At 43.4% G+C, this 27,162-nt stretch overlaps 1 protein-coding gene across 4 annotated transcripts in view; it reads left to right on the top strand.

Moving 5' to 3' along the window:
* Window positions 1-27,162, top strand: part of UACA (uveal autoantigen with coiled-coil domains and ankyrin repeats) — a 48,784-nt gene that overhangs the window by 8,248 nt on the left and 13,374 nt on the right. For 3 of the 4 annotated variants that reach the window (XM_028706459.2, XM_028706458.2, XM_028706457.2), the window contains exons 2-8: window positions 19,738-19,871; window positions 22,696-22,784; window positions 23,652-23,716; window positions 24,895-24,952; window positions 25,678-25,748; window positions 25,839-25,945; window positions 26,968-27,149. In XM_028706459.2, the coding sequence (XP_028562292.2) occupies window positions 19,738-19,871; window positions 22,696-22,784; window positions 23,652-23,716; window positions 24,895-24,952; window positions 25,678-25,748; window positions 25,839-25,945; window positions 26,968-27,149 (706 nt within the window). Of the gene's footprint in view, window positions 1-14,991; window positions 15,359-19,737; window positions 19,872-22,695; window positions 22,785-23,651; window positions 23,717-24,894; window positions 24,953-25,677; window positions 25,749-25,838; window positions 25,946-26,967; window positions 27,150-27,162 lie in introns of those variants that run through there. The other variant, XM_028706460.2, reaches the window with a different exon arrangement.

Genomic DNA, 27,162 nt, shown 5'->3' with positions numbered 1-27,162 from the left:
GTGAAGTCAAACTGTTGCAGTAGTGTGTATGGTTGGAAATAAGTTTCATTGCTTCCAGCCAGACATACTTCCAACTATATAGATTTGGGACAACAGCCATAAAATGATTAATTATGCTTTCTTTGAATATACATTGGAAAGGGCCCTGTTCACTTACGGTAAGTTGTTTATTGGTCCTCAAACTTTTTTCAGCCAACCACTTAAGAAACTTTTTTTTGTTCTGTAAAGCAAAGCAAACTAGTATTTTAATAACCATAGTATTGTCTTTTCTAATGTGATGAATGTACCTGTTCTTGTGAACAAAAGTTATTTGAAGTTGGGTTTGTCAGTTGCAACATTTTTCCTGTTTCTGTATTTAGACTTGAGGTGGAGTGATGAAAATCCCATATTGCGCTAGTGCTGTTGTATGAAAATCATGGGCCATAGCCTGTTTAGTAATCTGGTCCCAGTTCTAAATGGTCTTGTCAGTCATCAAAAAAGAAGAAGAAGAAATCCAGTTGTTCCACAGCTTTTCCCTGTTTTCATCTGTAACTGGAGCTTTTCCCAGGACCACCTAAAGGGAGCTTGCAGTTCACCAGTGGTCTGTGACCACTGTTTGAGAACCTCTGATGTGTCTGATCCACAGGCCTGAATCCATTTGTGTGCCTATTACTTCACATTAACATCTGTGGGAAGTGAAGTGAGCAGGCAGGTGAGGCAAACCTTGATGACTTCAGGGCAAGTACTGGAATTTCACGGTAGAGTTGTGTACCTGTTAATGACTTTGGTTGTCATCACAGTGACAAGACTCTGAGATACTTGACAAGATACATGCTAAATTAGTCATCTTTAATTTGGCATGTCGGAAAACGAAACTCTTGTTACCAGGAAGGGAGGCATCTCAGGGTGAATTCACATGGGAAGAGATTGAGGTTATGTGTTGTGTTGGGGTCTGAGAGGAAGGCGCTGAATAATTTGTTTGAGGACTTTGTTGTTTTTTTGCTTTGATTGCATGACAGATAATCTATAATTATTCCTTCATGCTCCATAACTGTGGAGTGCATCTCCCCTCCTCCAGTATTTTTCATTAGCTGCTTCTGGTGGCTGTCACACACCTTTAGTGTGCTGTGTTTGGTTTCAGTCTCTCCTTCAGTAAAATCTTCTCAAATTGTTGGTAGTCTTTGACCAATCCCCAGAAAATGATTCTCCCATCCATCATTGGAACAGCTTGATGCTGAGGCTTTGGAGCTGCTCATGTCACAGGGGAACTTTGCAGCTCTGTTGCTTTCTTGCTGTGAGGCAGCACATAAGTCCATGTCTAAACTCAGTTCTTTTTCCCTGCTGCTCTTATAAAATAGGAATAGAGCAACCTCTCTCACAAACTTGATGAAGTGAATGCATTTCTCTTGCAAAAGGTGTTATATGACCTGCGGGTATACGGCAGTATATAACTTCAATAAATAATAATAAGTAATAATAATATGGAAATGAATGAAGGTGTGAAAATGGAACAAGGTGCATTGCCTCTGTACTGAAGTGCATTCATAATTAGAACATGTTTTTGCTTCTTGGTGTTATGGATTGTTAATATATGGGAGAAAAAGTGGCATTGGGAACCTTAACATTGGGCTGACTGTGATTGTGAAAGCAACAGTCCCCCCCCCCCCGACAACATGTTTTTTAGATTAAGACTTATGCATATACATACTAAGTTAAAATGAGGTATAAAACATATCAATCTCTATACTGAGGCAGAACCTTAAATGTTCATCAGATTATGGTTAGAGTAAAATAAAGCCACTTGTGCACCCTTGACCAAATCCCTGTATGGAAGGTGATGAATGGCTTTTGGCAAGCTGTTGAAATTTGTGACTTTTAGAGTGAGTCAATAAATATGCTAGAGGGAGGAACTTTCTAACCTGCTCAGGGACCCTTAGGGTGAAGAGTGGATAATAAATTAAAAGAACTTGTGTACACACAAACTCGTTCTTTAGAGGCAGCTCATTTTTTAAAGATTTTGCCAGACTTATTTTGCTATGGAACCTGTTGGTCAAGGCTGTTTTGACACATTCATGCCCCCTGAACCATAGCTATGTAGACTCCAAATGGGTGGAATCTCCTTTGCCCATTATTAGCTTACCTGACCACATACAACAATCATTAGTGCTGTGTCAGCTGTTTGGAAGAACAAATTCTTATTTACAAAAACTCATTTGCTTTGTTGTCTGGAAATTATTGCTGCTTGCCAAAGGCATCCAGACCAATGCAAGCCAGTACTGTAGACATACAACCTGTACCATGAAATTAGACATTGTCTCAGCATTCTTTTCTTCAAACTTATCTCCTGTTTTGATTCAAATGTCAAAAATATGAGCGCTTAAGGAGGGTTTTCCTTGAGGCGTTTGCGGCACATTTTTTTGTGTGTATGCATGTTTTGCACATGAAATAGTACTAAGGTTGTGCCCATTGTGTGTTTGTGAGAACACACATTTTGGATGTGTAAAGTGAGAAGATGAGGTGTGTAGGAAGTGCTTGGGTTTTGTCGCATTAGGAAGGTAATTCACTTATTTCGTAACATCTCAAGTCAAGCAACTCTTGCTCTCAGCCTACTTAGGAATTTGGAATAGGCTGCAAAACAAGGAATAAAGTTGGCTAGCTACACCTGTTTTGGCTAAAATGGATCCCCTCAAAAGGAAGGCGCACAGGGAAAAATTCAGAACTGTCATAAACTATATAAATGGCTTGTAACTGATTTCATGAGGGCTAATGATTGACGTTGAGATTCATGCAGGCAGAACTCAGAGCTTTGCCCATTGAGATGGTTGCTGAAGATCTGCATATACTCAGGACAGTGAAAGATGAAGTGTTGTGTGTTTAGGCCAGAAATGAGGAACACAGAGAACAAATTCGAGGAGGACAATTTCCTCCTAGAATATGCCAGCAACTCAGAGAAATGTAGCCTCTTCATCACAATCGGACTTGGCAGTATCTGACTGCACACTGAAGTTAACCTTTCTGTCAGTTGCTGAACTTTGCTCCAAATGAGGATCTTTCTGGGCAGTTTTTTTTTAATCACAACTGGATTTTGCCCCATGAATTGTATCTTGTGGAAAAGTACTTTTTGAGACCCATGACTCCACCCGCCTGATACAGCCTTTACACAGCAGCAGAAGCAAGGAGGGGCTCTTGCTGTGTGAGTTTTCCATTTCATTGATCAGACTTTGGCTATTGCATGCTACAATTTCTGCTGTGCCTGGATTAATTACTGCTCATAAGCTTGCATCACTCATTAATTAGCAACGTTGAGGCAATCCGAGGTCATCCTGTGTCTGTAGTCATAGAAAGCCAGGCCCAGTTTGTAACTATGGGAATGCTGTTATTACCTCCTCTTTTTGAAACAAAGATTCCCATGCTGATGTTTCTGTACTCCTTGAATTTAAAAGCAGCCTTCACATTTGCTGGCATGCTTCCTCCATGACGATATAAATATAATGTAACTGAGAAATGGACAGTTTAGGTTTGGTTTGCCAGATTTGCTACTTGCCTGCTACAACCCCAAGATCCACTAACCAGAGCTGGGTGCAAAAGATGGTTGGAAGAAAAGAACAGAGTGCCTCCAAGCATAGAAATTTCTTTTCAGTACCAGACTTGAGCTCCTTTCTTTCACACACACAAAATGCTGCTCCTAATTCACTTTCTTCCTTTTGGCAACGTAATTTGGGTGGAAAAGGTCCTTTTGTTATTGCTACTGGAGTCAGCAACCCATGTAGATCTATTGCAAGTCTCCCAAGAGATCTACCAGTAGATCCAAATCTGCCTTCTACTCACCCTTGATGTAATTTATTAAGTTTACAGTAATGCTGATCACAGGTCTGTTCTTAAATTTCCCCAGACCAGTTAGGGGTGGTGTGGAGGCTGTGGAGTTGAATTGGGGCACAGGGTTATCAGCACATTCAGTGGGCAGCTTCCTTCCTTTGTTCAGATTTTGCATTCAACAAACAGCTTTGTGGAGACTGCTGACCCTTAATGTGAACAGATGAAAGGGAAAGGTGGCCCTTTTCTTGAGAGCAAACAGAATGCTGAGCATCTGATACTGGCTATGCTGACAGCCTTAGCTTTCCTGCAAACTGTTTACATAGGTTTGCACCTTGGTTGCCATCCTAGTTTAAAACTTCTTGGAAGAGAGTAGCAGTTAAAGTGGTGGTGTTGTAGGAGGAATTGCTTACTTCAAGGGCCAGAAACCTCATGCAATTGTCACACTCTTTGTAACACTGTTGTTGTTCTTTGTAACACCTGGTATTGGTTTTTATTTTATTTTCTTAAAACAAGCCTCAGCAAAGTGTTTATTTTTTGTTGTTTTGCTTCTGTGAAATAAGCCACTTGAGTGTGATAGCAATAGTTTTCAAAAAACAAATGTATGCTGATTCCTGCTTTAAATAAGATGGCATTAGAGGACTGCCAATTCCCTATGAAATTGGAAACGTTCCATACAGTTTCATAGGAAGGGACATTACCATGTTGCATCAATCCTAGGGGAACTTGTGGCCCCATTTGCATCACAGATGGGAGCACTGCACACTTTCTAGCTGCTCCAAGCTATTTTTACCTGTAGGAGAAATAAACCATATGTTTTAAAGATGGATTTTGGACCACCTAGAATTTGGTGGAGTGTGGATTTCAGAGAGGGACCATGTTCTAGTGTGCAACTCAGTCAGGAGTTGCAGGTCAAAAGAGCTAGCTGTGGAATGCAGACCACTGCACCCCCTTCCTCCAGTTCCTCCAGCATTCCCTACTCTGTGCTGCTTATGGGAATATGGATTTTATGCGGATATGTGTGGGGTCTTGATTGCTGTTGGCTGGATCAGTGATCTTCTGTGCCAAATTGCACAGCTATTACTTTACTAACAAGTGATAGTGGACATAATCCTCCTTGTTCCAAACTCAGGAGTCTTAACCCAACTGAAGGCAGATCAGTGGCAGCTTCCCTGCAGAGTCCAGCGATTGCAGCCGAAGAGAATGTTGGATCTTCAGCTTTGCTTAAAAGGACTGAGGAGATCTGCCAATGAACAAAATCATTATGGCCAAGTTGTAGATTTCTTCTTGGAGTCTCAACTGAGTGTTGCAACGGCATATTTCCATGCTTCAAAATTACTTCAGCATGCTCTATTGCTCAGAAGCATACTTTACTGAACTGTTTACTGATGTGTGTTTGTGTGTTTTTCATATATAGGGAGTGGACGTTTATGGAACTTCTTCTGAGAAGAAAAATGTGTGCCTTGTATGAAATGCTATTAGTGGTTAAATGTGTCAAGACTTGCCTGTATTAATTACAGGGTGGAGGGTTAATCTAAAACCTGCTGTTCTACTGTTCTAGAGTACACTGTCAAGTCATTGCTCTTCCAGCAGAGGAGGGGCCAGTGCTGCTCACTGGTGGAGCAGAACCTGCTTTGCATAGGGAAAGTCCCAGGTTCAGCCCCCCAACATCACGGCAGCCTGATGCCCTCCAGATGTTTTGGAATAGGACTCCCGTATTCATGCTGGCTGGGGAGTTGTAATCCAAAACTCCTGGAGGGCACCAGATTAAGGAATGCTGATCCACAGTGAAAAACTGCCTTAGGTAGCACAGTTGGCAATGACTTTCCTCTACTTGAGAACCCTGCTAGCCAGAGAAGATGATACAGGCCTGACTTCCTGTAAGGCAGTTTTGTACGCTCAGTGAATAGCTGCAGGCTTAGGCCTGTGATTCTTTGGCCTGCGCTTGCACTACATTCAGGTTTACCTGACTATTGCATAGGGACGTAAGGCGGCAGCCATCTCCATCCCATCCTGCATTCATTGCAATAACAACAACAACAATAAAAATAGTAAAAATAATAAAAATAAATGTAATAAATTGCATTTATAGCCCACCTTTTTCCTCCAAGGAGCCCAAGGTGGCATACATTTAATCTCATTTAATCTGCACAGCAACCCTGTATGTTAGACTGAGAGGCAGTGACTGGCCCAATAAGCACTGTTTCTATTCCACTACAGCTCTGCTTCCACTAAAACCTACCTTATTCATCTTGCTGCCAGCTGTGGCTGAAATGTACACAATTAATTTCAGTGCATGTCAATGGAAGTAAAATGTCAAAAACAATGCAGGGAATAATGCAATTTAAGTAATGTTTGTGGGTTTAAAAGACAGCCCTAGCGAAAACGACTCCTATTTGCTTGCATGATTTTCAGTCCTGACCTCTTACAAACATGCACATTGTGGAAATTCTCTTAACTTTCCTACTTTTGAGTGAGGCTCTTAGGTCGGATTGCTTGCATTAGTATTCCAGCCTGCGCAAATCACAGGCACCTCCAAATCTGTCAGCTAAGCTCTGCTGGTTTCCCTTTGAAAGGGATATTTCCATTTTGTCTTTCCATTTCATAATCGGAAATAAAGCACTCTTGCCAGTGTGAGTGATGGCATGTAAACATCAGCTGGATTTAATTTTGTTTGTCCCTCAGACTGTGTGTAAGATTGGGGGGGGGGTGCCTGCATATAGAGGTGGCAGTGGGGTCCTGTTTCTTTGCAAACTAAACATAAGCTTCAAGCTCCTTTTTCTTGTGGGAAGAGTAGAAGTGTGTGAAAGTGCTTCCTCCTGTTGCTTGTGGGTGTTTGCTTGGAATTTATTCTACCCTCGAGAAGCCATCTCATAACTGATGGCACTGTCCTTATTAATTAAGGTGCCACAAGACTTAGTCCTTCCACCCCACTTTGGTGAAGACACTGACATTTGCAAAACACACACTTTATGAGCTGGGCAATTAAACTGAGAAAGCTGCCAGCTAATTGAGAAGGAGCAGGCTGTCCCTCCCACATGTAACAGGAAGGTCAGTCTCTTCCTGTGATGTTTTAATCTTTCTGGAATGCTCTCCTCCTTTGGCTAAATCGTGAGTTAGGGTGAATGTAGCTTTAATGATAAGAAAAAAGCAGTTCCCCAAATATTTTTCCAAGGGGACGTGTCTATGCTGGGTGAGGCAGGCTTGAGTTTGAAGAAACTTCATGGGAGAGTTTTAGTTCATTCTCAGGATCTGATGCCTATTTTTCCAGATGTGTAAGCAAATTTTCCTCAAGGCCAATTGGCTTGTGACTCTTCCATTTCTTCCCCACCCCTCCTTCCGTGTCCACTTGTAAAGATTTACTCATTTGCTTAAGCCATTCTGGATTTATCTGCCCTGCAAACACCTTGGTGTGGTGTAGTTCAGGCTTTGCCAAGCTGGTGCCCTCCAGATCTTTTGTAACCACAATTCCCACCAGCTGTTGTACAAAACATCTGGAGGGAGCCAGCTTCACGAAGGCTGGTATAGCTTGTTCATCCCTCATCTCCACTTGTGGCACGGTCTAGTGGGTTGTATTCAGGTCCTAACCTAAGTTATTAACTTCAGAGAGTCTAGTCTGAAAAGAGCTAGCATGGAATATCACAGTATCTGTTTATCTGTCAGTGATGCTGACATATTGAGGACCATGTATTGGGACTACAAGCAGTTTGGCTAACTGTGCCCAGTTGCTGCTATGCCAATGACTTCCCCACTGCCCCAGCTTACCCCCAAATTCGCAGAATTGTTGCTACTGTAGGCAGACTTGTGACTTAAAGAGCAAATCTGTTCTTAGATACACTCCACAGAAAAATATTTATTTTTGTGAGCAATGTTGGTATCCAATATGTTGCTTGCAGTGGTGTGCGGTGAATTTTTTTGTAGGGGAACAGTTAAGGCGAGAGGTGTCATCTTGCAAGGACGATTGTGGGGACAGGAGGACTGGGACGACAATGTGCACATGTGCAATGTTGCACACATGAGCATCGTACCTCCCTCCCTAAGCCAGGCAGAAGCTTCCCAGGCTTTGGGAAGGAAGTGGCTGGGGAATATTTAGGGAACTAGCCTAGTCCCCCTAGTCCACTGACCGCACCCCACTGGTCGCTTGATAGTATTAAAGCTACTTACCATGTTAAATGAGGTAATGAGAGACTGTATAGCAGAGGAAGACCCATAGAGGAAGAGCCATCTGCCTTGCATGTAGCAGGTCCCAGGTTCATTCCCCAGCAGCTTTTCCAGGTTGGACTGTGAAAGACCCCATTCTGAAACCCCAGAGAGCTGCTGCCAGCCAGTGTGAACAAAACTGAGCTAGACGGACCAATGGTCTGACTCAGTATATGGCAGCTTCCTATGTTTTCCCCATGAGGAAGGCAAACAACCAGCAGTAGGTGGGGTCTACTGGAAATCATGACTGGTTGTGTTTATGATAAAGAAATGTGTCTGGACTGAGCGCTGTGTGTGTTTCTGCATGGCTTCCAGAGTGTCATCAAGGTGGGGTGCCATCTACAGAGGCACTCGCTTTGGCAGGGAGCCTGCTTTAAAATAAAAGCTGCTGTGTGGTTGGAAGCCTGTGCCTCTGTGTGTCTTGGCAGGAGAATCACTAGTGTTGTTGTTCTCGTGCTACAAGTCCGGGCCATGAGGCAGGAAGAAGCAAAAAGGGGAGGGTGTGTGTGTGTAAACAAACAGCCACTAATTTCACATGAGCATCTGTGGCAAAAACGACGGTAGAGGGAGGGATCTTGATGGCCCATGAAGACACTTTATACTGAGTTCCCCATTGGCAGCAAATGCCGCTTAAGGATGAATAGTTGGGGCAAGGCGTGGTTACCAAGTGCATGAGTGTGGGACCCTCTGCTGCTGATTCTTTCTGTGTGTAGTCTGGCATCATGTGAGGCAGGCTAGGGACATGCATAAACAACTACAGCCAATGCATTTGGAGAACCAGTGTGGTGCAGTGATTAGTGTGTTGGACTAGGGTTCAAATCCCTGCTCATCCGTGAAGCTCACTGTCTTGCAACCTCACCTTCCTCACAGGGCTGTTGTGATGATTAAATGGGGAACAAGAGAACCTTGAGCTCCTTGGAGGGAAGGTGGGGTGGAAATGCAATCAATCAATTTAGCAAATTTCCAAATGAAGAACCTTGGGAATAGTGGGTTTCAAAATGCATGGAAGCATTCCATCGGATCTCATTGAATTCCGAATCTTTGATACAAACAGTGGCATTTGTCAGTATGGCTAGTTCTAGTCAATTCCCACTATTATTTGAATATTCTTGATTCGGGTTGCACCTTGTATATATTTCCTTATGCTGATATCCCATTCCCTCCACCCACCCTAGAACCCAAGGTAGTATGCCTGCAGTTCCCAAGTGGTCTCCCATCCAGGAACTGACCAGAACTGGACCTGCTTAGCTTCAGCAAGTGGCCATGTAATGTTCCTCCCTGCATATTGACATCAGACAGGTGCCTTCACTGTATTCCTTCGGTGCCTGCTTAAAACTTTTTTGTTTTGGCAAGCCTTTCCAGAAATATAGAAGTTACATGTGTTTTAATATCATTTTAGCTAGTATGGAACTGAAGCCTCTTTTAATACCTATTTTTAACTTTTTTTATAGATGATTTAAATGCTTAATTTTATTTGGTTGTAAACTGCTTAGAGGTTTGAGTCCCCTCCCACTGAATCAAGTAGGATGTACATTCTGTTTAATAATAAATATTTTGGAGATTTGGGGTATGATTTATTAAATGTTACCCCGAAAATAAGTGCCCTGACAGATTTCATTGTAAGCCCTTGAGTACTCATGTTCCACTCATTCCTAGGTCATGTTGCTCAGCCTGATTTAGGATTTTATTGTGTTTGGATAATGTGTGTCTTGTTAGACTGGCTGCCTGGGTGTGATCAGAAGACAGAACAGTAATATGTTTAATAAAATTGAATCTGAATTTTTGCTTAAATTTGCAAAGCTGATGAAAAGAGAGGGCTTTGAGGGCAAGAGGTCATTGAAGAGATTAGCACAGGGCTGCATCACCCCTCGCTTTAGTTACTTGAGATCCCACAGAATGCCACTTTTATCAGTTATCTGTTTAATCATCCTGACCTTGTAGAGACTATCGGCTCCTTGGCCCAGGATTGTGGGAGTCTGATGTCTCTTACAGGAACTCTGAAAGTAACTCAGTTTAAAAGAAACTTAATCAGTTGTGGAATTCACAGGGCAGTGAGTGACTGGAAGAGAGAATTACAGCGTAAGAAGTACACTATGTAGCTTTCATAGAAATCCCTGGAATAATCTGGGAATGTCCCATGATTCTCCTGTTTACAGTTGCTCCACTTAGAGTTTCCAGCATTAGAATTGTCCCCTAGGCAAATTCTGGTGCATGGGCTAATAACTTGGTGCCAGGATATACACATTCCACTTGCAGAGTTTTGGATAACATGCAGTGAGCAAAAACCTGATTCTGAAGTGTGCTCTAATCCTTGGAACAATGTGGTGGCAGAGAATCAGTGCCACCACTTAAGCCAAAATCCCATAAAAATATATCAAAACATTAGTGTGAATTGTGCTGGCAGATTATGCTTCTTACTTCTTTTGCGGATTTTTGTGACCTAGAAACACGCAAGGTGGTAGACACTTCTTCATTTGAGGTTTTTCAACAGAGGTTAAATGATCATTGCTTGATTGTTTAGCTGTGTGATTCCTGCATTGCAGGGGGTTGGACTAGATGACCCTTGGGGTCCCTTCCAACACTTCAGTTCTGTGATTACATAAGGTTCCATTAGAATTCGAGCTGTAACAGTGCTCAGTGTATGTGGCTCAGAGATAAATGATTGTGACAGAGGAATAACAAGAGATTTCAGTTTTCAAATACTATAAGAGGACTTCAGAAGCCCTCACCAAGTAGCTCCTTTTGACTGGGTGCATCTGTGTTGGGGCTTTTCTGAGAGGGAGACCTCTCATTACCTTAACTGCAGGCCAGAGATTTACACTTGATTGGGTATGCGGGGCTGAGGAGGTTACACTTCTGTTGTCACCCTTTTCTTTTGGCATTCAGTGATCACCACCTTCTCTCATTTGGCATGAGTCATTAACTGCAAGAGAGATCACCTTACCAGTCCAGTTGGTAAGCCTTGTAAGGCAGGTGCTGTTTTTCTCAAGTTGAGAGCAAATGCTGAGGATTTATTAGCCTGTGTCCATCTCCATTTGTAAGAGAACTTGACAAAAACTTGAGTTCTGCAGAATGAAAGAAGAAATGGGTCCGGTCTAGTGGTGGCCTTGATCCTCGCTGCTTGGATAATCTAGAAACTGGAAAACTTCAAACTCCTTAGAAGCAGCAGAAACTATTAATAGCCTTTATTGCTGGTAGCACCCAGTGATTCCAATTCTCTGTGTTCACAGCAGCTGTATGCCCTTTCCGCTGGTAATTTAAGAACATCCTGTCTCATTTTACCCTGATCTGCAGGAGTAATCCATGCTCTTGGTACATTACATACCACAAACGCCTCTTTCTACCTTTACTTCAAGGTACTGTAAGTCTTTTATATGTAGGCTCTCAAAAACCAGACAAGTTAGGAAGGATTTACCCCTTTTAAACAACAGGGGCTGCATTGGGTGTATTGTGGGTATCTGCAAAACTTTATAATCTGTTTCATGTTAGCTTTTGGTGCATAGCTGTCAACTTTTCCCTTTTCTTGCAAGGAATCCTATTTGGAATAAGGGAATTTCCCTTAAAGGGAAAAGTTGACCGCTATGTTGGTGATATGACATGTTCTAAGATCATAAATTTGTAGCATTGGAAGGGACCCTAAGGATCATCCAACCCCTTGGTGAATAGACATTCCCGTTGTGGCGACTTTGACCTTAGTTTAAGGTATACCTAGCTTGTATACCTGAGTTTCTAACACTGCTTATATATAGTATAAATGTATAGCATTGTCAGCAGTTAGGATTTTCTGTGTTATTATTATCTTTAAATCTCACTCTCTTCAAAAAGAAGCTGAAAATGTCTAACAGTAATAAAAGCAACAAAACAACTGGCAGAAAAGAAACAGCAGCAGATAATGCTTTGTCAAGCATTAAAAGGAGAATAAACCCACCAGCAGGAGTGAGGTGGTTTCAGTAACTAACTGTCTTAGGAGTAAGCTCCATTGGACGTGGTAGTTAAAAGCCTTTTTAAACAAGACTAATGAACTCCTTCACATTTTTCAGGCTTGAGTGGTTAAAGAACTTAAACTTGCAGGAGACTTGCAACTTGGGCTGTATTCTGGTCAGGATGAGGCATGTCTTATGATTTATCCCCCACCTCCCAAAAAATCACTGCCTCGGTCTGCAATTCCTTTACTCCTTATTCCCATTACACTGTGTCTGGTTTATCTATCCTGCAGACTTTCTTCACTCCTCTCACTATAAATATTCCTTGTGTTCTTTATTCTGGCCTACAGGAACCTGATTCAACCTCATTTTTCAATCCAAGCAACTTGCTTCCACCAGCCCTGGATTCAAAAATCCATACAGCTGGAATCGGGCTTGAGGTTATTTAGTCAACCATTTGCACAGCTGAGGTTCTCTATATCTAAATGTTATTCACAGTCATTAATACAGCTAATACCATAAAACTTCCAAAAATAAACATGTGAATATAATGAAGATCACATTAAGACTATCACAAAAAATCATTATCAGACACACACACACACACACACACACACACACACACACACACACAGACCACCCACTCAAAGAAAGCAGAAAAGACCTGAATACGTAATTTCACCCCAGAAGGGATATTTAATCATGTATTTACAGTGGTGCCTCACAAGACGAAAAGAATCCGTTCCGCGATTCTCTTCGTCTAGCGGTTTTTTCGTCTTGCGAAGCAACCCCATTAGCGGCTAAGCGGATTAGCGCTATTAGCGGCTTAGCGGCTATTAAAGGCTTAGCGGCTGAGCTGCTAAAAGGCTATTAGCGGCTTAGCGGCTTAGAAAAAGGGGGGGGGAGCGGGAAAAAAAATGGCAAGACTCGCAAGACATTTTTGTCTTGCGAAGCAAGCCCATAGGGAAATTTGTCTTGCGAAGCACCTCCAAAACAGAAAACCCTTTCGACTAGCGGGTTTTCCGTCTTGCGAGGCATTCGTCTTGTGGGGCACCACTGTATTTAGGAGCAGGGGCAGTGGGAATGAGTTTATGGAACCAAAGGGGAAAGAGCCCACCAATTCCTTGGGAGTATAATATTTTTCACCAGGTTGGAACTTGGATGTGAAATTAATTTGGCACCTGCTGTAGGCCGAAGGAAGTAAGATGTAATGTGGCAAGTCAGGTAAACAACTTATTTTTAAGATCTTTGAAGCTAGTTTAATTTGCCCTTGAACTTTCTTAACATTATAAACCAAATTATGGTAGATTTACAAAATGACTTGCTAGTCCCATTAATATGAGATTTTGCTAACCATTTCAGTTTCATTTTTCTTGGAATGTTGTTTTTGTGAGGAAAAGCTGCTGGGTTGCACAGCTGGTTTCCTAGAATATACCGTTTTCCAAGTTCACTCTAACGTTAAAGCAGGAAGCAGAAAGCAATTCAGCTGCTACTTTCCAGAGTTATGAGAAGTGGATGCACTTCTGCCTTGCCAGGGAAGCGAGTTCAGTTGTAGAAAATGACCAACAACCTTTGCAACAATGCAATTTTGCATGGGTGGAATGGAGGCTGAGGGGAGCGTTGGTTGAGGCCAACAGTTCGCCTGTGTCTTGCATCGCCAGATCCAAGACCAACAATTCATCTATGTCTCCAAGTGTTTTCGACATCAAGTATGCATACATACCCACTCAGGAAAAAGGAGCTGTAATGTTAGCTCACCTGCCCATACCTGGTAGATCTCCTGAGTACTGCTGCAATCTCTCGAGTGTGATTTCTTTGGGGCAGCTTATCTGAGCCCAAGCACTGAGGCAAACCAAAGAAGCTGTCAATGGCTGCTCCCAGCTTTGAACCACTCAGCATCACCAGAGTGATATCAATGCAAGACCTTATTTAGGCAAGCATTTTGTGGCTGGGGATGAGTGAGGGGATCCTTCTATTTTAAAATGCTGAATGTTGTTGTCCATGAGTCTTTTATGGGGGTGGGGGGAAGGAGGAACTGGAGTTCGCCTATTGAATGGACAAATGTCCTCTGGTAGACCACAAACCGACCTCTGAGCCACCATTAGAACTTTCCAAGAAGGGTCACCTCAGCAAATTGTATTTTCAGTCCCTCTGTCTTAATAGTCTGGAGGGCTCCCCCCCCCCCCCCGCATATTTCATGGGCTCCCTTTGGACCATTTGATCTGGAAGATTCAAAGCTGGTGTCATCCAACTGTGCTAAAGATGGCATTTTAAGAGTGTGCCTTCCTTGTTAAAACTGAAAAGGAGAAAAGGGAGCACCGCATCCCTAGCCCTGTTAATCACTGCGTTGTCTATTTGATGGTTTGACAAACCTCCATGGGGCTTCTCAACTAGCCAGCAAGGAGACAGCCTGGCAGCAAAAGTAAACTGAAACCTCCTTGGCTTTCAGAATGGGGTCCGTGCTTGTAAAAGGAGAGTTCTTTTAATTATTTAATTTTTTTTAGAAAAGCAGGGGCACGTGTGTCTTCTAAATAAACATCTGAGATGCTTTTGTCAAAATAGACTCTTGCATTCCTCTCCGCTGGACGCAGTCATATGATTACAAAGCCGCAATCGGCTCTTAAGCTGTTGGGAGCCCGTACTGGTTAATGACAGGGGTCCCTGGTAGAACTGATCATGCCCTATTTTACAGTGGCTTAGTTTCCCTTGGAAAGTGTCACTTGAAAGCTAATTGGGCACAACGTACTGTATTTGCTTCTTAGAGGGAGCGCAGCGCCTGGGTCAGTAGCACATGTCGCCCGCTCGTGGTGTGAGCAGTTTGTGCACATTCTTGCCTCTCTGGCCGGCAGCGGCCGTCACGTATTACTCACCGGTTGAGCATGCACTGGATATATTATTAGCTATTTCTTTCGATCGCTCAGCTATCAAGTACCGGGCAAATCAAAAAATAGCTCTGGACTGGTGTGAGACTGTCTGCATATTGTTTACAGGATATTTTGGAGCGGGGCAATATTTACTGTGTCTGAACTGCAGAGGCAGTAGTTGGCGCTACGGCGCAGGAGGAGTGAAAACAAAAGCCACGTTGGTGTTGGGCATCCCCCTCCTCCAGTGCCAGGCGGGGGCAGCTGCAGCAGTTGGCACAGCCCGCTGGAAGGGACGGTGCCACTTGGCACAGCCCTGTCCCTAGAAGCTGCCCAGTTGTCTTCTCAAGAGTGATGAAGTCTGAAGAAGACCCCGAAGACGGAGACAGCATGTCAGGGGATCCGAGCTAAGGGAAGAAGGACCAAGATGAATGCAAAAGGGCAGCAGAAATTCAGGTTGCACTGGGCAGCCCCCTTGGACTCTGGCTGTAGCTGAATGTCGGGTTTGCTGTTCACTCTTGGCAGCCAGGACTCGGGAACTCTAGAATGAGTTGCTGGTTTTCCTGTGCCCTTAAAAACGCAGTAGGTATCGTCTTACGGCAGAGCAGCTTCCAACTTTTTGCCACAGCTTGCATTGTTCCTTCTCAATGTGGCCTGAATTGCAGCATTTGCTTGTTGTAGTATTCTTTCCGCTTAGAACTCTTTGTGAGAATTTCTCTTAATTTACGCCTTTTTGTGCAGTAGACAGCAGGTGAATTGAAGAGATGGACGATCTCGGTGCTGCACTCTTTATGGTAGATTTCTGTTCAGAAAGAGTTGCTGGGCTTCTAATGTTTGAAATCCTTTAAATTGTATTTCTGTTGTCTTTATATCCCACCTTTATTCCATCTTGGAAGCTTGCACCTGTGACAGACACACTGTTTGCAGCCCTCCAGGTATTCGCTTTGAGAGGAGCTTCTATTGGTGTATTTATCTGTTTAACTGTAACTGGGAATGTTTGACAAAACCATTCTAGTTCTTCTATATACTTAGCATGCTGGAGCACATGTGGGCCCTTAAGTTTTCAATGAAAGGAAACATTAATTGCCTAAACTTAAAAATGTCAAGTATGCTTAGGGAATGGGTAGAGGTCAAAAGCATTTATTTCAGTTCCTGGAAAGGGATGCATCACTTCTGCGTTCTGCACCAGCGCTGCCCAGCATATTTTTATGCTAGGTAGAAATGCTTGCCATTGAGAATTCTGCTAGTTTGTCAATGACACAGATGTGCAGGAATATGGAAAGTGAAGAGACTGAAATGGTGCTTCCAGTTGCTTTCTTCTTTTTGAAATGTGCCTGCTTGGGATTCCTTGAAAAGATTTATCAGGCTTTTTCAAAGTCAAATAGGACTTGATTTCTGCTGCAAGTGCTTGGTCCCAATCCTGAAATAAATAGAGAATGTGGGGCACTTGTATTGGAGGGCCTGTGGTATTTAGCTCCTCAGGTGTTTGCCATTTCTTCCCTGTAGGTGGTCCAGGTGAGGCTGTTTTTCCCCCATCCAAACTGAGTTGTGGCTTTAGAGTCGCAGTGGTGGTGGTATTTGAGAATTTTCTGGGAGAGGTTTTGCAGGCAAGAATTGGCCACCTGGGAACAGCTTAAGTGCCACTCATCTGCCGATGCTTCCCTGCAAATGCCCCCGTCACCCCCAAAATCACATGCATTAAAATCAGCGTAACATAAGCATCCTTAATTCCATGCTTGTTTCTTTTGAAATGTCTTGTTTGGCCTTCAGATGCTGGATGTTTTGATGACTCCAGAAAGGGTTCAGTAGGTCAGTGGTGTTGCCTTTGCTCCTTTGAAGAGCCCTAGAAGGGAGCGGCTGAAGACTGAAGGGCTGAGAGATGAAAGCAGGCTCGCCCCATACCACTATAATCCCATACAGGCCAGAATTAGCCATGGGATAATCAAATATGACGTCCATTGGCTTTTGTGCAGTTTTTGCCTACTGACTTGGAGCAAATGCAAACGTGGAGTCCTGCTGCGGCCCCAATTCTAGATGGAAAGGTATACCTGGACATGCAGACCAACTTGTGGGTCACTGTGCCCTCAAATATGCCTTTCTGAAGCTGTTGATACCAAGGGGATATTTGTGTGCACAAGTTTTTAAATCTGATTGCTGGGAGGTGAAAGATTTAAATATTGTTGTTCATAGGTTTTTTAAACTACTGTTGCACATTGGAAATAGGGCTGTGCAATAAATACCAGTATTGAAATAACATCACAATATATATATCGAGATATTGTGATATTTAGCTGGTGATATATTGTGATGTTGAAAACCAGATATCGCCCAGCCCTAATTGGAAGTAGCTTCTTATTTGCAAGGTAATGAGTTGAGCAAAACCTGGTCTATATGTACAGTACATGGAACAAGGTAGCTTGGTGGACCATTGAATGGCAACATGTATTTGGAAGCTTCCTGCATGTAGAAAGCTAGCACATCGGGGGGGGGGAGTGGCTTGAATTTTCTGCCTGCTGGTACCAGTTTAGCGTTTGCTGCTGGTATGGCAACTGCTGTTTCTCCCTCTGGTGATGGATTTCCTGCTAGCTAATGGGGTGCATGCCCAAATTGTGCTACTGTGGTTTCATGTGACACTACAGGCAGAAACATGATATCCTGCTTTGGAATGCAGTTGCTTGCTGTGTAGTGGGAGGCAAATAAAATAAAATAAAATTATTGCTTCCACATTCATTTGGGTCACTTTGCAAGTTGTCTTTCCGTAGAAATGACTGGAAAAAAAGCAGGTGCCTTGCAGTGTTTGAATGACACTACGGATTGCACGTTCTCTCTCTTTTTGTGGTCTAGGTGTGCCTGCCAGGAAGCTGCAGTGGGCATTAGTTTTGGCTTCTTCTGTACATTTCCAGAGCAAACCACACATGCCGCCATTCATAGGCAGGAAGATACTGCTTTCATTTCAGGCAGAGATTTAATCTGCAGTTTGAGAGGAATAACACATGAAATAGGCCCACACCCAGTTGAGATGGGAAGTGGGAGAACCTCAAAAACAACACATTCCTGTGCAGTTCAAATGTAGCCATTATCCTTTGAGTAGAAATGCAAGGCTTTTGCAAGAAAGGAGGACTTGGGCGTTGGTGGGCTGAAGGAGGGGAAGAGAGTGTTTTGGATTGCAATACTTTTTCTTTCTGTCTATCTTGAAAACAAGAAATGCCAAGTAGGGCGGAGAACCTTGTTTCTATTCTGAGAAGGCACCGAGGTGGCCTGACTGGAAATCCAAACAGAACGCTCCTGGCAATTAAACCAGAGCAAGGAGGCTCTGGAAACAGAAAGGGCCTCTTGATGGGTAAACTGGTGTGCAAATGATATCATAGACTCCTTCTGTTTTAGAAGAACTGTAATTAGTTCTACCGGAAGCTAGAATTCTTGTACAGTCAAAGGAATAGAGGAAAAAGCTGTTTTGTGGGAGGTCTGGCTTATTATCCTATTCATTCATTCATTCATTCATTTGCATTTATATCCCATTTTTCCTCCAAGGAGCTCAAGGTGGTATACATAGTTCTCCTCCTCATTAAATCCCCCCAACAACCCTCATGACTCCAGCAACTAACTGAAGGGCCACAGATCTTCCCCAGCTCTGACCTAGCACATTGTCAGCTGTGGCAGGCAGCAACTCTCCACCATCTTGGGCAGGAAGATGCTTTTCCTATCAGCTTCTATCTACGCCAGGGATGGTGAATTGCCAGCCCTCAGGCTGGGTGCAATGAAGGCCCTGGGCCCTCCCCACACCACCTGAAATCTCCCTCTTTACCGCCTCTCTCCACACACACACTCTGTCCTTAGAAGCAATAGAATTTGGTGGTGGGCATTTTCAAAGTGGGTTGCAGCTGGGAAGGGTTGACTTGTCTTCTCCCCAGCTGTGACCCCTCTTCTGAAAACTTCCTCTGCACCAGAATTAGGCTTAGGGAAAAACCTATTAATTACGTGAGAGAGTTTTAAGTGTGCGCGCATGCATATATGTATAGAATTAGTTGTAACTGGAACGTTTGTTTATTTTTTGCATTTATTTCCTACCTTTTTCTCCCTTGGAACTCAAGGTGACTTATGTGATTCTCCCCCTCCTCGTTCAATCCCCACAGCAACCCTGTGAGGTAGACTAGGCTGAGATTGAGTGACTGGCCCAAGGACACCCAGCAAGCTTCAAGGCTGAGTGCAGATTTGAATCCCCGTCTCCCAGGTCCAGCATTAACCACTGCACCACCGCTGGCTTGTTGTGTGTGCTATGTAAAATTCAGTTAAAAAAGAAAGCCTTGTTGAAGCCTAACCGTGTGGCAGGAGAGGTGAGCTTTCTGGAGAGAGTGCAGTGAGGGTGGGTGGCTGTAGAACTTTGCCTCCCCAGCTGAAGTCTGCAAGAAGGTCACCTCTCCCCTCTAGCTATTAGGCTCGAAAAAGCCAAAACACTCCCCACACCGAGCCTGATTGTGTTTAAGGTAACCCATTCCTCTGATCGTTGTTTAAGTGAAGCTGCCCATTGAGCTGAGACCTTCTGCATCTCTAAGCACATTCAAATATACATTGAACTGCAGAAAGGTGCTGCAAATATCCTATTATCTTATTTTGTGAGAATAACATTGCATGCCAGTAAATAGTGGGATGCAAAAGGCATGAATCCTTCATGGTTTTCTCAGTGTTTGGATTTTTCTTAAGTACTTCCCGTATTAAACTGACACCATAATATGTGAAACCAAGCTCCTTCGGTTTTTTGTTTTGTTAAAGCCCAGAAGCAGCTTTCCCTGGCTTCCATTTCTTAAGGGATTTTCCCTTCCAGCTACATGGATGGCAGATGAATAACACTTCTCCCCCCTCCCCCACTTTATCCTCTATGGGAAACAGGCATTTTTGCTCGTATTTCTGAGGGATTTGCACCACTGTACTCTGAAAACATTTCTCCCGCATTCTTTGAACAGTTGACTGCAGACTGGAACAAGTACGATGATCGCTTGATGAAAGCTGCTGAACGGGGCGACGTGGAAAAGATCTCGTCTGTCCTTGCCAAGAAGGGCGTAAACCCCACCAAACTTGATGTGGAAGGAAGATCTGCGTGAGTAGAAGTCAGGGTTTTGACCTCAGCTGCTCTGCCCACCTCCCACCAAGTTTGTAGCCCACCCACCCCTTGGAGGAGGGCTGCTTAGATGTGTCTTTTTTGCCTTTGATCTTCCTGGCCCCTTCCAAATTTTTGAGAGGGGCACTGTTGTTTCTGTTGGCTCTTATCTGCCTAGTGCTTATTTCCTGTAAGCCTCCCTGAGCCTTGGAAAGGTGCCATAGAAATGTTTTAAATAAACAAAAAGCTGTTGGGACCTGCATCCTGCGGAAGAGCATTTTATGCTTCCACACATACAGGGCATGTTTAGATGTCATGCCGAACTGTGTAAACATGTGGTTTAGTGGAGGGGAAACCTGGGGGCCCTCCAGATGTTACTGGACTACAGCTCTGACCACCCCCACTCTTGGGCCATGCTGGCTGGGGCTGATGGGAGCTGTAGTCCAACAGCAACTGGAAGGCACTATGAAAGCTGCTTGAGATGAATTGTTTTCCTTGACACGGTAATATGCAGCAGATCCAGAAGCAAGTAATTGGGTGGTCTCTGCCTGGTTGATTCAAAAAAATCTGTCTAGGTTGCAGGGTGTGTTTGTGGTTTGGTTCCAAACTTGCTTCAGACAAGAATAAAAGGCCTGGGTCTTTCCCATGCGGTTTGTATTACTTGTGTGGTGTCTGTCCCACTCCCGGGTCCCTTTTTGTTTCACTCTCTGAACTCCTGTGTGTGCACATAATAAAAGGGGAGATATTTGTGGTAACTTCAGAAGCTTCTCAGTAGCCAATCCGGAGAAGGTTTGAATGGCAGTCTCAAGTTACTGCACAAAGCTGTTTTCTGTCTTAAATGGTAAGCGGTGAGGACGTTTAATGCTAGGGTTATTCTGTGAGCCATGTATTGGATGCTTTGTGGTGAGTGAATCTGTCTGGGTGGTTGTAGGTCACAGCCTGCATACCCCCAAGAGTTTCCAAGATGAAAGCCAGAGGTCAGAGGCATTCAGGCACAGCTTCTCACTCTCTGGAACCAGCATCCAGAGATGTGGCTTCTCAGCCTAGCCATGAGCTCACTCGTTGGTGTTGAGCAAGCCAGCACCTCAGCCCCTTTATTCTAATACATTGGTACCTCTGGTTACGTACTTAATTTGTTCCGGAGGTTCGTTCTTAACCTGAAACTGTTCTTAACCTGAAGCACCACTTTAGCTAATGGGGCCTCCTGCTGCTGCTGTGCCACCGGAGCATGATTTCTGTTCTCATCCTGAAGCAAAGTTCTTAACCTGAAGCACTATTTTTGGGTTAGCGGAGTCTGTAACCTGAAGTGTATGTAACCCAAGGTTCCACTGTATGGAGATAACAATGGCCGGCTTCACAGGGCTGTTGTAAGGATTGCTGAGAATTACAGAAATCTCTGATTTTGTGCATTCTCAGCAAACTGAAAAACAGAAATCCAGGGTTAACCTACATTCTATCTGGCTACTCAAAGATTGCCTTTCCATTAGGGTTTACCCGTTGCACATTCTTCTTCTTCTTCTTCTTCTTCTTCTTCTTCTTCTTCTTCTTCTTCTTCTTTATGAATTGCTTTCTGTGAGGCATCCCAAAGCAATTTACAATATAGCATATATACAACAGTTATGTATATTAACACAGTTAAAGAAATTGCAACAATAAAAAGAACAGTTTAGAAATCACCCAATTATAAATACAAAAACAGTTTAAAACAACAACAGTACATACATAAAACCAATTCAAATCCCAGATACAAACTGGGGTAAAGATTTTAGAAGGCTTGTTCTAAAAGATTGTTCTCCTGATTTGAACTGCAGTCCTTTACTCGCTTAACCCAGGAGTAAATCCCATTAAATCCCAAAAGGTCCTAATTCAGACTAGACATGTGTAGGATTGCACTGCACATTGAGACCAAGACATCCAGAAACCCCTTGGATGAGTGTCCTTCTGGTGCTGCCAGATCCAGAGCTGTTCAGGACTTTATGGCCCCAACACGTTATTGGCCTACGGGACATAGCAGGAGACGCTTGGTTTGGTTTTTCTCTGTGGGGCAGGAGGAGGATGGGAAGGTCTGAAAGTGGGATGGCTGTGTGTGTGTGTGTGTGTGTGTGTGTGTGTGTGTGTGTGTGTGTTTAAAGAAGGCTTTTGCCATGGTAAGACCATTTCCTGTTGAGGTTTAAATTTTTGTCAGCCTCTTCTTGCTTCTCTATAAAAGTGGTGGCCTATTAAATTGGTTCACCCCCAGAAGCTAATAGATCCCAAGGGCTCTAAGAGAATTTCAGCTCACATTTACTTATCCCATTTATATTTATAGTTGTGTTTTAATGTTGTAACCTCCCTGGGATCATAGGATGAAGGGTGGGAAATGATAGATAGATAGATAGATAGATAGATAGATAGATAGATAGATAGCAGTGGTGGTGGTGGTGGTGGTGTTGATGATGATGATAATAATAATAATAATAATGTATTACATTTGCATCCCACCTTTCCTCCAATGAGGTGAAGGTGGTGTACATAATTCTCTTCTTCCACATTTTATCCTCATAACACCCCTGTGAGGCAGGTTAGGCTAAGAGTAAATGTAGTGCAAGAATCTTTGGCTCAACATGGGGCTTGAACCCCACAACCCTGAGATTAAGAGTCTCATGCTCTCCAGACTGAGCTATCCCAGCAGCCTATTTGTTGTATTTCTTTTTATTCCCAGCTGCAGGTGCTTTTCTGTGCTGCTTTTGTATTTTTATAGCGTTGGATTGCACTTGCAACATTTTAATTGTAACCTTGTATATGCAAACATTACACAGACATTTTCCTGTTTTGCTTTGTTTAGGTTCCATGTTGTAGCTGCCAAAGGGAATCTTGATTGTCTGAATGCCATTCTTGTACACGGGGTTGACATTGTAGCTACTGATGCAGCAGGTATGAGTCCTTGTTTAAAATAAGAGGGTTGTCTCTCTGATAAGATCCTCCTAAAGAGAGATTGTAGAAGATGTTGGGCAAATGTTTTCATGTATTGCTCAAACTTGCTGAGTGAATATGGAAAGGGGTTGTTGTAAACTAGCTTCTCAGATGTGTATCAGTGTCCCTGTTGGGTTCCCAGCCACCTTTTTGCCGATTACATCCCTGGGGTTGTGGTGAGGGTTTGCTGTTGGCAGCCATGGGGAAGTTGAGACATCATGGAAGGGTCTAAACTGGGTCACTCTTCAAGGTAGATTGACTTAAAATAATCCATTGTCTTTCCATCCCTGGTGAATTGATGTATAAAATACAGTAATTACATCATGGTCAGTATTTTAACTCAAGCTATGTTCAGCACAGGACACGGGTGGCACTGTGGGTTAAACCACAGAGCCTAGGACTTGCCGATCATAAGGTCGGCAGTTCGAATCCCCGCAACAGGGTGAGCTCCCATTGCTCGGTCCCTGCTCCTGCCAGCCTAGCAGTTTGAAAGCATGTCAAAGTGCAAGTAGATAAATAGGTACCACTCTGGCGGGAAGGTAAACGGCATTTCCGTGCGCTGCTCTTGTTCGCCAGAAGCGGCTTAGTCATGCTGGCCACATGACCCGGAAGCTGAACGTCGGCTCCCTCGGCCAATAAAGCGAGATGAGCGCCGCAACCCCAGAGTTGGTCACGACTGGACCTAATGGTCAGGTGTCCCTTTACCTTTTTATGTTCAGCACACAACCCATCTCTGTGTGTGTGGGTCTGTGGTAGACACTGAATGAAAGCTCTGCCATGTCTTTCATGATTCCATTCTGCATTTCCTTGTCACTTTGACCTCTCTAGGAAGGAACGGTCTGCACCTCGCTGCGAAATATGGGCATGCACTCTGTCTACAAAAATTGTTGCAGGTACTGTAGGTTTGACAAATTGTTTAAGTGTTGCATGTAAAAGGCGGTGAGGGGAAACCATGACAGCAAAGCTTTTTTCCTTTCTCTGTGTGTGTTGTCCCTTGAAATATTCCCATCACGTTATAGCTGCCACTGTTTGGACACCTTAACCCAAATGTTGGTGCAGGAATGGCCAAAAATCTAATAAGGTTTTGATCACCCTAAACCTTGTTATTTTCAAATTGGGATGTAGAAGAAATCTGAAGAAACAAGCAGAAAACCGAGAGTCTTTGTTCTAGGATAGATATAAGCAGGTAATTCCTCTGTGTGTATGAAGCTTTCTGTTTCGTAAAGATTTATGGGGGAGGATTCATAGCTCACAGCATACAGAAGCTCCCATGTTCATCACCTGGCATCTCCTGGGAAAAGGCTGCTGTCTGAAACTCTGGAGAACCGCTCCCAGTCAGTGTAGGCTAGGCTCCCATAGCCAGATGTTCTTACATTGTCTCTCCCATCAGCTCCAGCCTGTTACTAGGAATGATGGGAATCTTAAGCATCAGAAGGGCAGCTAGCTGGAGAAAGCTGGTGTAGGCAATATTGTGCTGGGTGGATCAAGGTCTGACTCTATATTTGGAAGCTTCCTTTGTTATCTACAGTACAGCACAGCCACTATATGTTCTGACTCCTTTCTTTTAATTATCTCTGGCCTCCTTCTGTAGATGGGATGTTTTATTTTAAAAATACTGTATGAATGCATTTTAGATTTCCCCCATTTTGTTTTATGCTGGTTTTAATGTATGTGTGATTTACTTATTGTTGTAAGTCACTTTTAGTTATTTTTATTTTTAAAAAACTGCTAATAATAATAATAATAATAATAATAGATCTGCAAAGCTGAACAGCACATTTAACATTCTGGAGCTGAATCTTATTTAAATGTTTCTTGAAATATTTTCATCATGAGATTGCTGTCACTGTTGGGAACCCTTAACCGTAAATGTTAGAATAAATAAATTACAGGCCTATTCCATATTCTTGGGACAGTGATTTGTTTTAGCTGTTTTTAAAGCTGAATTTTAAATGGTTGTAACCTGCCCTGTGGCCTGCTGGTGAAGGGCAGGTAATAAATTTAACAGCAACAACGATAATAATTAATAGTAATAACAGTATTGATGAAATGTGTTTGGCTGTTCCCATAGTACAACTGCCCTACAGAAAATGTGGATCTTCAGGGTCGCACTGCTCTTCACGATGCAGGTAAGGGAGTGTCCTTCCTTTGGAGCAATTTCTCCTAACGCCTTGAAAAAGACCGTATTTGGCAAGGCATATGAATAGCTGCTCATTTTCCACATGTGGCTGGGACAGCCTCTCCCAATTTGTTGTCTCAATGTTTTAGACTATGACTCCCATCAGCTCCAGCTTCATATGACGCACACATCTGGACACCCCCCAGATGGGGAAGTTTGGCTGCAAACTTCTTATTTTAATATTTATTTATTAAATTTGTATACTGCCCTTTGTCCAAAGATCATAGAGTTGTTCTGAACATAAAAATTCACAATGAGAACACAAAATACACGATAAAACAAAAACAATCCAAGTACCCCCCCCCAAGTGATTGATGTTCCTCTTCCAGACCACCAGTTAGGAGAAGCTTTTAGGGAGAGGCTAGGTTCTCTTCCACACTATCTCTGCGCCTCAGGCAACTGATAAAGGTGTAGTTGGGTTAGGTGAGCCACTAACAACACACAGGCTTTTCTTGCAGGGCTGGAGTTCAGGTGCAATGAGTAAAGCATGGAAGATACTGGCATATTGGCCCTTTTTAATTGCTGTTCACTGGTTGGACCTTTGTCGTTAGAATGATTGTGGCTTCTAGATCTTAGAGGCGCAGCCATTCATAGAAATCTGACAATGTATAAATAGCCCACCGGTAGTGAAGTGACCCATTTACTAACGATGTGATGTCCTTCTGTCTCCCAAAGCGATGTCAGATTGTTCATCCAGCATCCAGTTACTGTGTGACCATGGAGCCTTGGTGAATGCCAGAGATGCAGTAAGTCTCTCCCTTTCAGGGTCCTTCCCCAGGATTGGTCAAGTTCATTTTGCCCTTCCTTTGTAATGTTTTCCTGCCCCTTCTCTCTAGGATGGGAGGACGCCTCTGGTGCTGGCCACTCAGATGTGCCGTCCAGCCATATGTCAACTTCTGCTCGACAGGGGCGCTGATGTCAATGCAAGAGACAAACAGAACCGGTAATGCATCCATTTAGCGCCTCGTGGGTGATGTCTCTGTATGCTTTCCAAAGAACACTCTCTGGGGATTCAAACAATGAAACTGTTGGACACAAGCTTGGGGTGTGTTGATCCGAAGTGGTGGGATTTCTTCAAAGATAGCAAAATTCTGACTCAGTTTGGCAATTGACAGATTACCTGCCTACATTCTGGCCTGGTTCAGATGTCACAGCAAACCATGGTTTATTATTACGTATATGAGCCTGGATGAATCTGGGACTTCTATGCTCTTCCTGCATCCCTCTGTGGCCAAGGGGGAAGAGGTTTAAAGGTCCCATTCCTGGTTGGAACAAACCATAGTTTATCGTTGTGGTTCAGTGTAGAAAATGGTGGTTTGTTCAAACTACAGCTGCTTAAACAAGGATACCTCTGTCAACAAGCCACTGGTAAATAAATAGCAGATAGCAGACCTCAAGTCTCAAACGTGTTGTGAAAAAGAAGAAAAGAAAAATCTCATTGTGATCATTTGTGGGATGATCTACTGTAGGAGGATTAGACCAATGGAATGTGAGAGAGTTTTTGAGTTGATGGAAATTTTGCAGGTGCATTTTTCATCTTGTACTACTATGTATTACATGCATATACCAACTTTTCTTCCAAGGAGCTCAAAGTGGTGTACATGGTTCTCCACCTCCCATTTAATTCTCAAGACAACCCTGTGAGGTAGGTTAGGCTAAGAGATGGTTTCTGGCCCAAGGCCACCCAGTGAGCTTTGTAGCTGAGTGGGGATTTGAACTCTGGTCTCCAACCATTATGCCACACTGACTACACATTACCACATGCCTGGTTTGTTGTGTGAACTGTTTTATTGCGCCTGTTTGCATATTGGGAGCCCCTTTGCCCACAGTTTTGCAGAGTTGGGAATATTAATGCAAGCGGATGAAAAGAAAAAGCATAGTGATTGTTCCACAGAGCCCACCATTGCATGTGCCATCTACACAAGACTCCTCATGTTCCCATGTGGCCTCTTCTTCCATCCTCAGGACATCTCTGATGTTAGGCTGTGAATATGGCTGCAAGGATGCTGTGGAAGTTTTGCTCAAAAATAGTGCGGACGTCACTTTGGTGGATGCCCTTGGCCATGACTGCTCTTACTATGCAAGGATTGGTGATAGCGTTGAAATCTTGGCTCTGATAAAGGCTGCCATGGAGGAGTCCAACAAAGGTACGTTACCTTT

This window comes from Podarcis muralis, chromosome 14 (assembly GCF_964188315.1).
Source record: "Podarcis muralis chromosome 14, rPodMur119.hap1.1, whole genome shotgun sequence".
In the NCBI taxonomy this organism is placed as follows: Eukaryota; Metazoa; Chordata; class Lepidosauria; order Squamata; family Lacertidae; genus Podarcis; species Podarcis muralis.
Note: the sequence above shows the minus strand (reverse complement) of the source record. Positions and strands in the feature narration are given on the sequence as shown.